The sequence below is a fragment of the Molothrus ater genome, chromosome 18, assembly GCF_012460135.2.
Source record: "Molothrus ater isolate BHLD 08-10-18 breed brown headed cowbird chromosome 18, BPBGC_Mater_1.1, whole genome shotgun sequence".
NCBI classification, from domain to species: domain Eukaryota; kingdom Metazoa; phylum Chordata; class Aves; order Passeriformes; family Icteridae; genus Molothrus; species Molothrus ater.
In genome coordinates, this window is record NC_050495.2 from 7,538,751 (window position 1) to 7,552,580 (window position 13,830).

The 13,830-nt window shown below is 42.8% G+C and overlaps 1 protein-coding gene across 8 annotated transcripts in view; it reads left to right on the plus strand.

The window, feature by feature from the left end:
- ARVCF (ARVCF delta catenin family member) overlaps window positions 1-13,830 on the plus strand; it is a 246,679-nt gene that overhangs the window by 181,214 nt on the left and 51,635 nt on the right. For all 8 annotated transcript variants that reach the window (XM_036393092.2, XM_054516766.1, XM_036393091.2 and 5 more), the window contains one exon: window positions 1,571-1,754. In XM_036393092.2, coding sequence (XP_036248985.1) covers window positions 1,571-1,754 — 184 coding nt within the window. The remainder of the gene's footprint in view (window positions 1-1,570; window positions 1,755-13,830) is intronic.

Here is a 13,830-nt window from a genome sequence, read left to right on the forward strand (position 1 = left end):
TGCATACCTTACAGCCAGCCCCTTGATAAAAATTCTGTGTATGTAGAGGAGCTGTTCCATAGGGGCAGGTGGTTCTCTTGGTCAGGGTGGGGTTATACAGCATCAAAGCTGGTGGTAGATGGGCAGGATGGTGCTGCAATCCAGTCAGAACTCTATTGAATCCACAGTTGCATTTAGTCTCTTGAAATAACCTCTGGTGAATGAGAATATAGGAAGAGTTTGGAGGTGGTGATTTTATTTTACATGCTGTGGTTGAAGGTATTGAAGTCTAGACACAAATCTCTAATTCTTAAAACAAGCAAGAGGGTTTAGCACTGGTAAAATTTCATACATTCCTGTAATATTAGAGATCTTGGAAATTTTGTAGGTATTCTTGACATTTTACTTATCTGCCTTATTCTTCTCAAGCAGTAAAATTTGCCTCTGTAGTTTCACTCTAGAAGTAACAGATTACATCACTGCTCCAGGAAAGATTGAAAGGCGCTGAAACAAAAGGTTGCACTTCTGTTGTTCTGTTGTGGTTTTTAGATGTATACACAATGAGGTGGGGATTTACAGTATGCACTGTAATCTGCACACGTCCATAGTTGTTGTAACACAGGGACCTCAGGTTGATATTTGATCCCTTTAGGAAAGATTCCTTGTGTGTTTTGGGGAATCTGGGTTTTCTGTTTGGGCTGTCTGAAAATTTTGCTAGAACTGACACGTTTTCTTGGAGACCAAAAGCGTGTGTCTGGCTCCCTCCAAGTGTTGTTACTGACAGTTCTCAGATGGTACCAGGCTGGGTCTATGCAGAAATTCTCTCTGAAGTGAGCGTTCTGTTTCAGTCCCACTCTGATGAGTAATAACTGTCAGGACACTGATACAGGTCTGCTGGGAGGCTGTATCACTTATCTAACACTGGGTATTTTGCAGCTATGAAGCTGTTGTTCTGCTATTCAGTTTTGATGTTTGACTTCTGTCTGCTTTGGCTCATAATTGAGGTAAAAATGAAAAGACAGTGGAGTTCTGGTTTCCAGCTTCTTCAAGAAATCATATGTTTGTGGCACCAGGAGATTTGAACACAGATATTGCTTGTGACAGGAAAATGTGAAAATAAATAATAGAGAGGAGACTTGAATGAAATATTATCTTGTGAAGAAGATAAGCATAAGATCAGTGATCCTCCAGAAATTCATCTCTCCTAGGAATTGCTCAATATACTTTGCTTCACTGGATGAATTTTTACTTTTTGAGGCATAGTTAGACTTGAAAGTGTAACACAATTTGTATACAGCAGAGAAATCCTATTAATCTCCAGTAGTACATCAATCACTTTTACGTGCTCTGTGTAGGGCTTGATGAGTTCAACAGTATCCATGTCTTGATAAAAGTGCTTTTGTGCTCTGTTGAAGAAGCTGTGGGATTTTTCCTAAGCTGGTTCTGGTCTAGCATCTCATCAAGTTGCTTCGCCTTCTTGTTTAGTTTTATGATTTAACCTCCAAGCACTTCTCTGTGAATCCTGTGATTCTCTTTAGCGTACGGATTCAATACAGTCGTTATTCTCTGGTTATTTAATAATCCCCTGCAGGCACCCTGTGGAATTTATCCTCCTACGAGCCCCTGAAGATGGTCATCATCAACCACGGTCTGCAGACGCTGACCAACGAGGTGATCATCCCGCACTCGGGCTGGGAGAGCGAGCCCAACGAGGACTCCAAGCCGCGCGACGCCGAGTGGACAACGGTCTTCAAGAACACCTCTGGCTGCTTGAGGTAAGGCACAGCTGTGGATTATTTTCCCCATCGTTTCTTGGGGTTTTAGTGAAGAATTTGAGCTACTGACTATTTAGGATTCTAAGTGTTCCTTTTAAAATTCCTTGCACAGGAGCCTTTTCTGGTTTCATACTGTGTTTGCAAGCCTGAAAGCACCTTGAGAGCAGGACAGTTCATGCTAAAAGCTAGAGTCAGGAGGAGTCCTAATGCAGCCTGAAAAACCTGAAGAATCAATGTTCCTGAAGCACATTTTGCTTTTCTTTTGAGAAAAAAGTTATGCTATTTAGTTTAGATTCTTCAGCTTTGTGATGAAGTCAATTAGTTCAAATAAAACTAATAAAGATTTGGCATTATACCTTCTCTTAGTCTTAAATGTATTCCTGTCAGATTTCTACTGATTAATGTATCTTCAGAAGTTGGTTCATTTCTGTTTCTTGTGGGCTTGTGGTCTCTAAATTGTAATAACTATTCCCCCAAGTAACTTGACAAATGAAGAAAGTAATGAAAAGCGTTCTGGAAGGGCCTATTACTGAAATTATTTGCAGTCCCACTGGAAGCTGAGGTCCTTTAAGCAGACTCCAGACATCATAGGTTTTTACTTACTAGTGTCTCATTTCTAAGGGTGTTCTGCAAGAGGAAATTAGTCATGGTGAGGGAATAAAAGGATTATCTCAATGAATATGAGATTCTCCAGTATGTATAGACAATAAATCGGTCATTAGTAGACTAGCCTAATCCACATCATAAAATTTTATTAGTATGTGGATCCACTCAAACTTCTGTACTCCAGGGTATCTCTTGGTTTGTTGATTGGCTGGGTTTGGGCTTTTGCAGGTTTTTTGGTTTTTTTAAATTTTAAAGTAAGGCACTGGTTTTACAGGAAACTCAAAGGCTTGTGTCCTTTTGGACACTGTATTCTTAAAGCCAATGAAGACGGGTGAGAAACATGGTACTGAGATGTTAGGGAATTTAAACTTCTGGTATTTGAAAGTCCTGATGCACCCTGAAATGCATCAGGCCAACACCCAGTGAATGGTGGCTGCTTCTGCTGTTGAACAGGGAAATGTTGTTCAGTCCTCTCATCTCTGGTCTCTGCTGTCACTGTCAGGAGGGACTTAGTGCTTCCTTGTGGAAAATTTGAAGCTTCCATCAGATGTGGGTGAGGTGATCTCATGCTTGACTGAGGCTGCCTAAGGTAGAGGGGGATGTGAGAGCAGGGAAGGGTCATCTGGAAAAGGTAATTTGTCCATGTCTGTGCTGAGCCATGGAGGCAGCAGCCTCCTGCACAGGAACTGAGGAGAGCTGCCCTGCTGTCTGCCCACTCTGTGCAGTGAGGTGAGTGAGTGCAGGAGCAGCTGGGTATGAGCTGCCTTTCAGCTGATTGTGCTTCCTGTTCCCATGTCAGGGATGTTACACACACTGTTTGTAGAGCACTTCCAGATCTAGGGGTCTAAGTGGGCATATCAAAAGTAATTAACATGAAAATTGTTGGAAATTGTTTTGTGTTGTGTGTTGAAATCCTGTGCAGCTCATCTTTAAAAGCAGCAGCAAGATGTGATAGTTAACACCAACAGGGAATAAATTGTTGCAGCCATCTGTCTGACAGACATCAGTGTTTAAAAACCCCTTTGCCTACGCTTCTCTCATTGACTCAGTAGCTGGTCCTAGAAATTCAATTTTCCACGAATGGAGCTTATTGCAGGCTGCAAACTGTTCACCAGTTTGATATTTAATTGGGAGGTTACGCCTCTTGATTATGTGCCAGCCTCCCTTTGGAAGTGAGCCTCAGGTGTGATCTGTGTTCTCCCAAAATAACTGGAACAATCTCTGAGCCTCTGAGTTTTCAGGTGTCCTTGCAGTTTAGGTATCTAAGCAGAACACAGGCATTGTGCATGCAGCATGCCATTCATTTCAGTATCATTTTTTCAGTTAATGAAGTTTATCAACAGATGTGGGTGAGTTTGTTCCAAACTCAGTGATTCACAGCATGAACTGCCAGTTAATTACTTGCTGGGTTTTTTTTAACACTGCTTACTCATCTTTACTTTGTTCTTAATCTAGGTTTCTCCTTTGATAATGTGGAGCCACGGAAACACTCATTTCAAAATAATTAAAAACAAGTAATTAAAAAATCCCACACTACAATTATTTAGCTTTACCTCTTCTTCAATTCCTAGTCCATCCCACTTTCCTTTCCAGTCTTCCCCATTTTCCCCTGTGTAACTTTGTCTCTTCCCCCTCGCTTTGGGGGTTCAGATGCTGGTGTGTGTGCAGGTCTGAGTAGGTTGGGGTGAGCTGTGTACTCCCCTTGGCCCAGTGCCCCAGGGTGGATTAAGAGCTGCATTGACAGCAGGATCGTGTGGTGTGGCAGGCACGTGTGGGATGGAAGGATGCTTCAGCTCCAGGGTCACTAATTGGGCCAATACCTGAGCAAAGATCTGTAGCTGCACCAGGGCTTACAAGATAAGAGCCATGGTCCATGCACTCTTGCCCTTGGCTGGAGCTGAGGTGGCTTTCTGGCTTTCTGTAGCACTGATTTACCCACTTGCTGAAGTAACAAAATTCCCAGTGTGATGCTGGGTACTGATTTAGGTTTGTGTGGCCACAGGATTTGCACCCCTGCTCACAGTTTATCATCAGAAAAGCCATTCAAGAAAGCTGCTTTGCCATGTTATTTCATTCTGGGGTTACCTGGGACACTCAGTGGTGTCCACTCCAGGCTACTTTAGCTGACTGCTCACACAGAGCCAGTGGGAATGCAAGGAGGAAAAGGCCACTGGTGAAGGTATGTGTTGACTGTTCTTTATTTAAAGGGCTCCTTCTGAAGTCAGGCCCTCTCCTGTGACTGTGCCCATTGTAGGGGTCTTTTGAATCCTGGTGTCATCTGGAACACAGCTGATGGGTTCTGTGTGCCATCTCACTCTGCACTTGACTTGCTAAAACCTCTGTTCAAAGAAGTGTTTGAGGGAGTCCTGTATTCCCCTTTGGAAACTTGGCAGCACATCCAATTTGCAAACTATGATCTAATATTAAAATTGATTGGATGCTCTTTTATAATCTTGAACACTTAAGTTTTCAAAAACTAATGCAGGTGATGGTAATTTTGTTTTATTTCCCATCCTGAGATCAGGAAAAAGATGCTTCCTCTTACAATGCTGTGTTTCCAAGGGTAGACACAATATGATGAATAGATCTGCAATATCCATAATCACTTTACTGCTGCAAATGGGCACTAGCCTTGTGAGGGATGCTGCCCTGGGTGTCATTTATAAAACAGTGGTGTTCTGTTGAAGCTGATAAAAGAAACATGTATGGTAGAAATCTGGAATTGAACAGTAAAAGACAAAGCAAAGTGGATATTTGGTTATGAAGCAGTAGGACTGGGGAAGAAGTAAGGAAGACATTTGCTTACCATAGGAAAATCATTGAGGTGCTGGGTATGAGTTGAGTTGAGCTCTTGTAGGAAAGATGGATCTGTGGTTCATGAACACCCAGGCAGTTCCAGAGACCTTCCCTGGGTCCCCTGGTTTCTCCTAAGGTGCTTCCCTGCTTTGCATGGAAATTGCTGCTTCTGTGAGTCAGAGCACTGTTGCAGTCACATCATCTTGTTAGTTGTCTGTGGAGATACCCACCATGATTCCTAGTTTTCTGGAAGCAGCAAGGATTTTAATGGTTTAAAAATTAAATTCATTCTGGGCTTAATTGCTAGTTTCTGCCTAATTACTTTTAATTCTCTCTTGGATTTTTTCACTTATAAGAGGACAGAGTAGAACTTAGTTCCTAAATTGCCAACTTTCTAGCCTGATTCCTGTGCTAAACTGACCTGCTGTCAACAAATGTTAAATGAATTAATTTGCATAGCAAACAGATGCAAAGTGCTCCTTTTTCCAGGGGTACCATCTGTAGTTGCAGCATTTCTTGTCACTTCTCCAAGTACACAGAAATTTGCATTCACAGATATCCTCAGGGTTCAGAGCCCTGGCCGAGGTGTATGAACACAAACAAACTGCATCCACCTGACTTTCCCTAAAAACACACATTCTTCAGCTGGAGATTGCACATAACAGCTTGTCCAACATCAGCCCCCCTGAGAAGGGAAGGGACAACCTGGTGGCTGGAGCTGTACCAGGAGACTTGAGAAGTGTGGATTTATTTGCTGGTGCGCTACTGCAGTGACATAATTACAGGCAAGATTAATGGTATAAACCTTTTGTGGTCTAATTTTTAATAGCCCTGTCTCCTTCTAGCTTTGGTGAGGTTCAGGCTGCTAAGTGCCTTAGGGGATCTAGACTTGACTGATCTTCACTCTTCTGTCTTTAATGTGGGACTGGCACCTCGGTATGTACCTTCCCCTGAAGTTGCTGCAAATACCAGTAGTTCAAGGATTTGAAATGGTTCATCCTACAGACTTCAACTGGGAAAAAACAACTCCTGTAGGTGTAAAGTAAGGGTTTGGTCCATAGGTTTGGTAAACGTGAGATACAATGCTTGAAGACATGGTGTAAGGACTCAGGGAATTCAGAGCCAGAAATACGCTCCACCAGGTTGAGAAATGATGTGAAAGTATCTGCAGGTTCCTCTTAGATACTTCAGAGGAAAGACAACTGCAAGATCTTAATGGTAAATCAGTGATATTTGGGATTTGTCAGATCCTTTTTGTATGCAAATGTTCTGAGCCTTTTTCTGAGGAGGACAGAGCACTATGGTATGTGCCTGTACATCTTGTCCTGCAGATGTCACCTGCAGTGTTTCAGACACAGGTAACACTGAGTCCTCGTGTCTTTATGGATTAATAACGTGTGTGTGTGCCCAGACACAGCCTGCACACACTGTTTGTAGCAGGAGTGTGGGTGTGTCTCTGAGGCTCCTGGAGTTAAAGAAGGTTTGTCAAGCAACCTGTGGTCTTGTTTGGGCAGACAAGGTCTCTCTCTTTGCTCCCAAAAACACTTGTATTGAGTGTACCGGTGATGTTGGCGTGCTTGTTTTTTCTTCCCATCTCTGTGTGCTGAATTTGAGGAACAAAAAGAAGTAAGGTCATCAAAACCTTATGCCCTCCTTTCTTATTAATGATTAATGTGTGGCTTTTCTCTGAAGAAGAGTGCCTGGGAATTAGAGCTTTCAGAATGCATTACTTTCAAGCTCTGTGCATCTTTAGATTCTGCAGGCATGATAATAGTATGTGGTGACAGTCACCTAATATTTGTCCTGTGCGCACTCATTCACTGGAGGCAGCCTTCATCTCCAGCTGACTGAGGTAAGAAGGTGCTGAAGTGCAAATCTGTGACCTGGAAGTGCTGCCTAGTGCAGGGCAGGAGCTGAGGCTCAGGTGACGCTGCTGCGGTGCTGCTGGATGAGCTGCCCTTGGTGTCAGGGGAGCTTTGCTCACTCAGGCATGGCGCAACAGGGGAGGTGGAAACTAAAGGCTGGCACCTGAAAACTCACATTTCTGTCTTTTTTATCAGCAGCAAATTTGCATTAGTACAGAGTCTTCCTCAGCAGCTACACTTTTCCCCAACTCCAAAAAGGGTTCTATGACAAAGTCGTTTGTTTGACATTCCCTCTTACTCTATGTGTTCTCCTATCCTAGTTGAAGTGGTCCTTTCCTGTGCTTTGCAGGGCAGTTATTTAACCAGGATCATCTGGAGAGGACTCCTCCCAAAGGTTAATGCTTCTCTGTGCCACCCAGGGGAGCTGAGGGCAGATGCTGCCATCTCTGTCCCCAACTCACCTGCAGTGCTGAGGCTGCTGTGCTCGTGTTGTGTTGAGAGTGGGTGCAGCCTGTGGCAGATTGAAGGTCTAGGTACTGGAGCTAATGACACTGTCAGTCTTTTGGTGTGCAGCAGGTGCTTTTGAAGTGGACTTTGAGAGAAGGAATAGTTCCAGAAAGAGATAAAAATGGAACCAAAATTTGCCTGTGAATCTTCACTTTGGAGGCAGCAAGTAGCATGAAAAGGGAGAAGCTTATCTGCCCAACCCAGACTGGAAAAAATCAACTCAAATTAAAAACCCACACAAAAGAGAGGAGTGAGCAAAGGCAGTTTCTTAATTAGCTTACTGATACTGTGCAGGATCACAGCATATGGCTGTCCTGGGGCTTATATGATGAGCAGAGCGTTTAATTCGTGCTAGTAAGGAGCTGTTAGGGTTCCTCCTGACAGTTCCTGATGTTTAGCTTGTAATATAAATAAATTATGCATAGATTTTAGCAGCAGAGACATAACCTAGTTACATGCAATCTTAATGCTTTACAATCATATCTTGAGGTATAAATTTAAAGTTGTGCATTTGCTTACTGCCTTTTGTCATTACTTAGAAATGAACCTAGTTCCCTCCTCCCTTGGCTGTCAGGAAAGGGAATCTACAAAAATGTCTGTGGCTGTGGCGGGGTGAAGAGCAGGACTGCAGCAAAGCTCCCTGCAGTCAGTCTAATGGGTGTAGTCTGCTTTGCAAGGCCTGTGAGCCCTGATCCTTTGTTAGATTAGCACCACCTCCTTTCTGTATTTTTGAGATTCTTTGTCATGGCAGCAAGCATGTGTGGTAAAGCAAGCAAGAGTCCCTTGGCCTTTCCTCCAGGAAGAGACTGGAATAACTTGGAAGCTAAGTAGCTGCTGGGCATCATGGAATTCTCGTGCAGTGTGTTTCTGCATCATTTTGCATTACAGGAGAGCAAGCCCAGGCCCTCCAAGTAGGTCATGCAGGAGGCAACCAGTCAGTATTTTACTGAAAAGGCATTACAAGGTGTTTTGGGTATAGAATGCCACAGATAATAAGATACAGATGTCAAGTCCATCCTTTGTTAAACTGTACTCTTGAGCCCCAGCCTGTTTGACAGCTCCTGGAGGCAGAGCAGACATGGATATGAGGTGTGACAGGGTGCCCTGTAGATCTCTTGCTCTGTGCCACTGCTGCTGGAGCACAGACTAAGCTCATGAAACCCTTTTTCAGGGATGGCTTTTGCTATGTTCTCTCAAGCATTTGGTCAACTAAACAAAATCAGCCTCTTTATTTAAATAGGTGGAAGGGCTTGCATGCAAAGAAGCTGGGGCTGCTTTGCTGCTTCTCTCTTGGGTGTAACTGGCCAGGGAACGCTGGAGTGGAGCAGCAGCCTGCAGTGGGATCCCAGCTCTGAGCAACTCCTACCCAGCTGCTCCCTACCCAAATCAGCATCAGTATAGCTCCTCTGGCTTTCTTTGCATTTCATTTGGACTTTGGCTTCTTTCTGCTTTCTTTACCATATTCTCTGCTTGATTTCTGATTGAGCTGCTGCTGCCAAACTGCATTGTGCTGTACAGGGCCCTCTGACCAGAGCTGCCTGGATCAGGCTATCTTTGTGGCACAGGCAGCTTCTTTCTTTTTCTCTCCTGTTTTCAGAACAATGAACTTTTAATACCAATTAAACTTTCTGGTACTTGATGTGAACTGAAGTATGGAATTAATTCAATTTCTGCATGAAATGATGGAATGATTTTTAAATGTTGTATATTCCTCCTTTGAGACATAGCAGGCCTAGAAATACACTTGGAAATAGAGTTCATTTACTACAACTATTATTGATCCATTCCTTTGGCTGGCATCCAAATAAAAATTTCTTTATTGTCAAGCAGTTTGTGGATGTGAAGGGTGCTTGTATAGCAAGGGTTCTGCCTGCCAGAGTAGGTGGATAGAACAACTAATGTATTTTAAGCTAGAAGCTGTGAGAAACTGCCTTTTATCAGCTGAAGTATGCAAAACTCAGTGTCTGGACAGCAAAGCCTCAGTGATGGTGCTGGTCAGGGTCTAGCAAGGGGGTGGAAAGAGCTCATCAATGTCTCAGCTTCAGCTCTCAGCTGTGATTCTTCCAGGGAAAGGTGGAAGTGTTAGGAGGATGTCTTAAAAATTTCCAGTTCAACTTCTATTTATAGAAAAAGCGAAGTCTCCAAACTGTTGTCTTCATTCCCAGCTAGATCTCTAAACAAAGTGCTTTTTACACCTGAACTGAAGCAGGAGGGTAAGTGTTCAGTAGCACTCCAGCCTTGGCTTCATCTGCAGCACTGTGGGATAGCATCTCATGGTGCTCTCCAGCCAAGTGACAGACAAAACAGTCCTGGAAATAACTAGTTTTAATTTTCAGAGCTGAAGGTGGTTTTGCCTTTTTTTCAAGTTTCTCTTCATCATTAAAAAGAAAACAATCCAAAAGCTGTCCACATCTCCACTCTGTCTGTTGGATTGTTGGGGAGAGCACAGAGGGGGCACTGCCACATGATTGCATTGAAAGAGTGCAAATTAAGTACCCTGTACTTAATTACTTTTAAGTCTTTTCTCTTGAAGATAATTCTGGTGTGTGGCACAGACAGTAGTAACAGCTCACCTCTCCTAGGGGGTGAATGCCAGCTCTGTTCTGCAGATGAAAATGTAGCATTCAAAATTGCATATTATTAAGACAAGTCTTTGGTGATAATGATAACCTTATCTAAGGTGTGAACAGATTGCTCAGCACACTCGCCCCCATTCTCTGAAGTCTTTAATAGCAGCAGACTGCATTCCTAACCTGATGAGTTTCATAGATATTTACTTTTATTTAACATTTACTTAGTGCTTCTTTGTGTGGTTGTTTTGGGGTTTTTCCCCCGGGAAAGCCTATATTGCAACATCCTTACAGATTCTCTTTCACTAGTCCTGGCCACAGTCTGGACTCCAAGAACTTGAGGAAGAATCCAGGTTGCTTTTTCTAGCTAAAGGCTGGAGATTTGTGCTTTACTGTTTTATGTAAAATCAGTCATCCAGTTGGTTTCTTTACTATGTACCTGGAGTCACATGGGCAATAATTCTGTGTTTTGTTTCTAGAATTGTTCTTCAGACTGTGTATATTTACAGGAAGCACACTGAAGGTTCCTATTACCCTTTGCATTGTGACATAAGAAAGACACTTCTGGTTTTAAAATACATTTGTCATTTAATAGACTCTTGGAAAAGTATTGAAAAGCAGGAAAGTCAGGGAAAGCATCAGAGACCTTCCTGGCAGTGAAGAGACAGGGCAAGTGTGCAGAACACTGGGGATGAATGGCAGGTCTCATTTGTCAGTGCTTTGTGTAAAAATAGTTTGAGTAGTTCCCCCTCACCATTCTCACCGGGCAATCAACTTTATTTTCATTTGTAACAGGATATTTGCCCATCAGTCCCTGAAAAGCCCTGCAGAGTTGTTCAAACTTCAATAAGTAGCCTTGACTTCTGTCTACAGAGGTTCTTGATATTCATTTGCCCCAGCAAGCAAGTCAGTGAGATCATTTGTTGAATTGCAATATCCTCTGGCCATTCCAGGTCCTGCATGGCAGCCTGTCTCCTAAGTAACAGAGTTCAGCACCTCAGCTGGGGTCTCAGCTGCCTTTCTCTTTGGTGTCTGGTGTGAAGCACTCCATCCCCTGAAGAATTACTTCTGGTGCATAGCAGTACTTGACTAATGTGTAGAAAAGTGAAATGAAAAGCAAAGCTCTCTCCTTTCTCCAAGTCTGGATGCCATATGTTACATATCTCCATTGCAGGAGTTTCTGGCCTGGGTGAGGCTCTGCATTCCTTCTGTGGAGTGTTGCCCTGTGTAAAGGGACTGCAAATCCTCTGTTAACTCCTGGATCAGTCATGTTTGCTGATTTCCATCACTCTTGGAAGAAGGGTGTTCAGAAACCTTGCTTTGAAAGCTTCCTTTGGACAATGGTTTGGTTACATCTTCCATTCCATCACATTTAACAGATACAAGATGCAGAACAATCCCAGTGCAGATGTGAAATGGGAAGAGATTTTTCCTGACTCCTGTCAGTGGAGTGTGTTATCAGTTAGATTATTCCATGGCAGTTTCTGTCCTTTTTCATGACCAGTGCTAGCAGTAGCTCTCCTGTCCATGTCATCCCTTTTGTTTTCATGCTCCAGCCCCTCCTGAAGACCAAAGATGAATTTGACCAATGACTACCAGGTGATGCTTTTCAAGGAGGTGGATGGTGGAGTCTTAAGGCCATTGCAGAAATGCAGCCTGGCGTTTTCCTGGGTTGCATGGACTTGCAAAGACTTGTGAAGACTTCTTTGGATCATGGAAACCAAACCTGGCAGCAGTTCTCATGGGATGGTCAGATGAGAATTACTCAAAGCATACTGTCATTGTTTTCATAGGGCCCACCTTAGTTTAGAGCTTAGAGATTGTGGCATGGATCTGAAATGCAAATATTTCCATGGGATTTGGGAGCTCCTCACTGCCTTTTGCAGTGTTGGAGCAGCAGGAAGAGCAGTCTCATGATGCAGGTGCTGATCTGCCTGGGCTTTGTCTGTCTGAGATCTGCCTGGACTGCTGGGACAAGAGTGGGAGCTGAGCTCTCACTGGGTCTGGGGTACAGTTACAGACAAGGAAATGGGGTTTGTTCTTCCATGGCAGATAAATCCCAGGGGCTGCAGGAAGCTCATTACCCAAGGAGGAAGGACTAACAAAATCCCAAGAGCTGTGTATTTATAGAGTGGATGTTTCTGCATGAGATGCCTTTAAGGATACATTTTGTGATGTGCTAGTTAAAACATTAAATCTGCAAAGTTTGATGTCTGGATAACTTAGTCATAGCATTAATTAGCTATTAACTTGATCCTGCAGCGTTTTCATGCTTATTTATGTGTGATAGATGTGGGAATTTTTTCTCAAGGCATTGGTTTCCAGTAAATTCTTCTGTAGTTGAAGAGACAGGGATATCAGCAGGCCATACTCTTTACTTATACAGTATCATAATATTTTTTTCAATCATAATATTATCAATGTCTACCTTGAAATTAGCCCCAGTACAGATCAAGAAGTAAGAAAGCAGGATACACAATACTGTGATGCTGTTCATAACCAAAGTGTAAAACAAATGTGGTGCAAGTGTGATAGCACAAATGAACCAGAGAAAAATCTCTTCTGAATGGGCCATAGGGCAAGGAAGGTGAAAAGGTTGAGCTGTTCTGCCTTTAGTCTGCCAGTGTTGCTTGTGAATTCTAACACTGTGAGACTTAATGACGGAATAAAAAATGTGATACACAGCTCCAGATAAGACCATTTATAGTGCATTTCTGTCACCCTAAAGCTTAACAAGTAGTGTTCCACATTAATAGATGTGCTTGAAGGTGGAGCTGCTATCATTTATTGTTGTAACTCCTGAAAGGTATCTCAGAGAATTTGAATTCTAATTTCATTTTCATAAAGATGTAGCATTAAATTCACATTTGTATTTTTGATACAAAAGGATAAGTACAACTGGAGATGGGAAAACATCAGTAGGATTCTCTTCCATCTATCCTGTGGAATCATTTTAATACCCACTTCACCTGCCTTCTATCATCCATTGCTAGAGGTGAAGCTGTGTTAGGATTTGAGAAAAGAATTTGTTTATCTGTGCATTTCATTTGTGTTCTTAATTGAAAGTTAATGTGCTGTTACAGCAACCAGCTCACAATTAAGTGCCTTCAGATTTTGAGAGGTCTCTGAGAAAATGTGGATTTTCTTAGCTGTCTTAATTAACACAGCAGCCTGCCCAGATGACCGGGACATGGGAGGGGACCATGATTGATTTGTTAATTACTTGGAGATTGGCAATCCCTCTAGTTAAAAGCAAAAACTGACTGCAGGATCCTGATAACAGAAGGTAATGATGGTGTCCTGAGCTTTGAGAGGTAACCTTACATAGCTTTGTGGGATTCCAAGACCTGAAAGTTGAAAGGTTGTCTGTGTTATTGTTGGAATTACTGTGTTTCAGCTTTGGGAAGAGCTTCCATACAGGTTTGGTCAGTGAGCCACAATTAAGAATAATTCCGTCACTTCATTTTCCCCCTAAAGAAAAGGGGGGGTATGGGGGGAAGGCAGCATTTGGAAAATTGACTTGATTTTTATTTATTTTTTGGTTAATGGCAGATTGATGCTTAATGCAAGGCTGGGGTATCAGTTTGTGCTCACTGGATGAGTTGAGGCCAAGTTCAAAGGTCCCCTCTAACACTTTCTGCAGTCATTGACAAGTGTAACTTTTAACAATTCCAAGTAGCCTTCCACTCTGTCTTGCTTCTTCTACCTCTGTGCCATTCTCTTGTGCAGAGT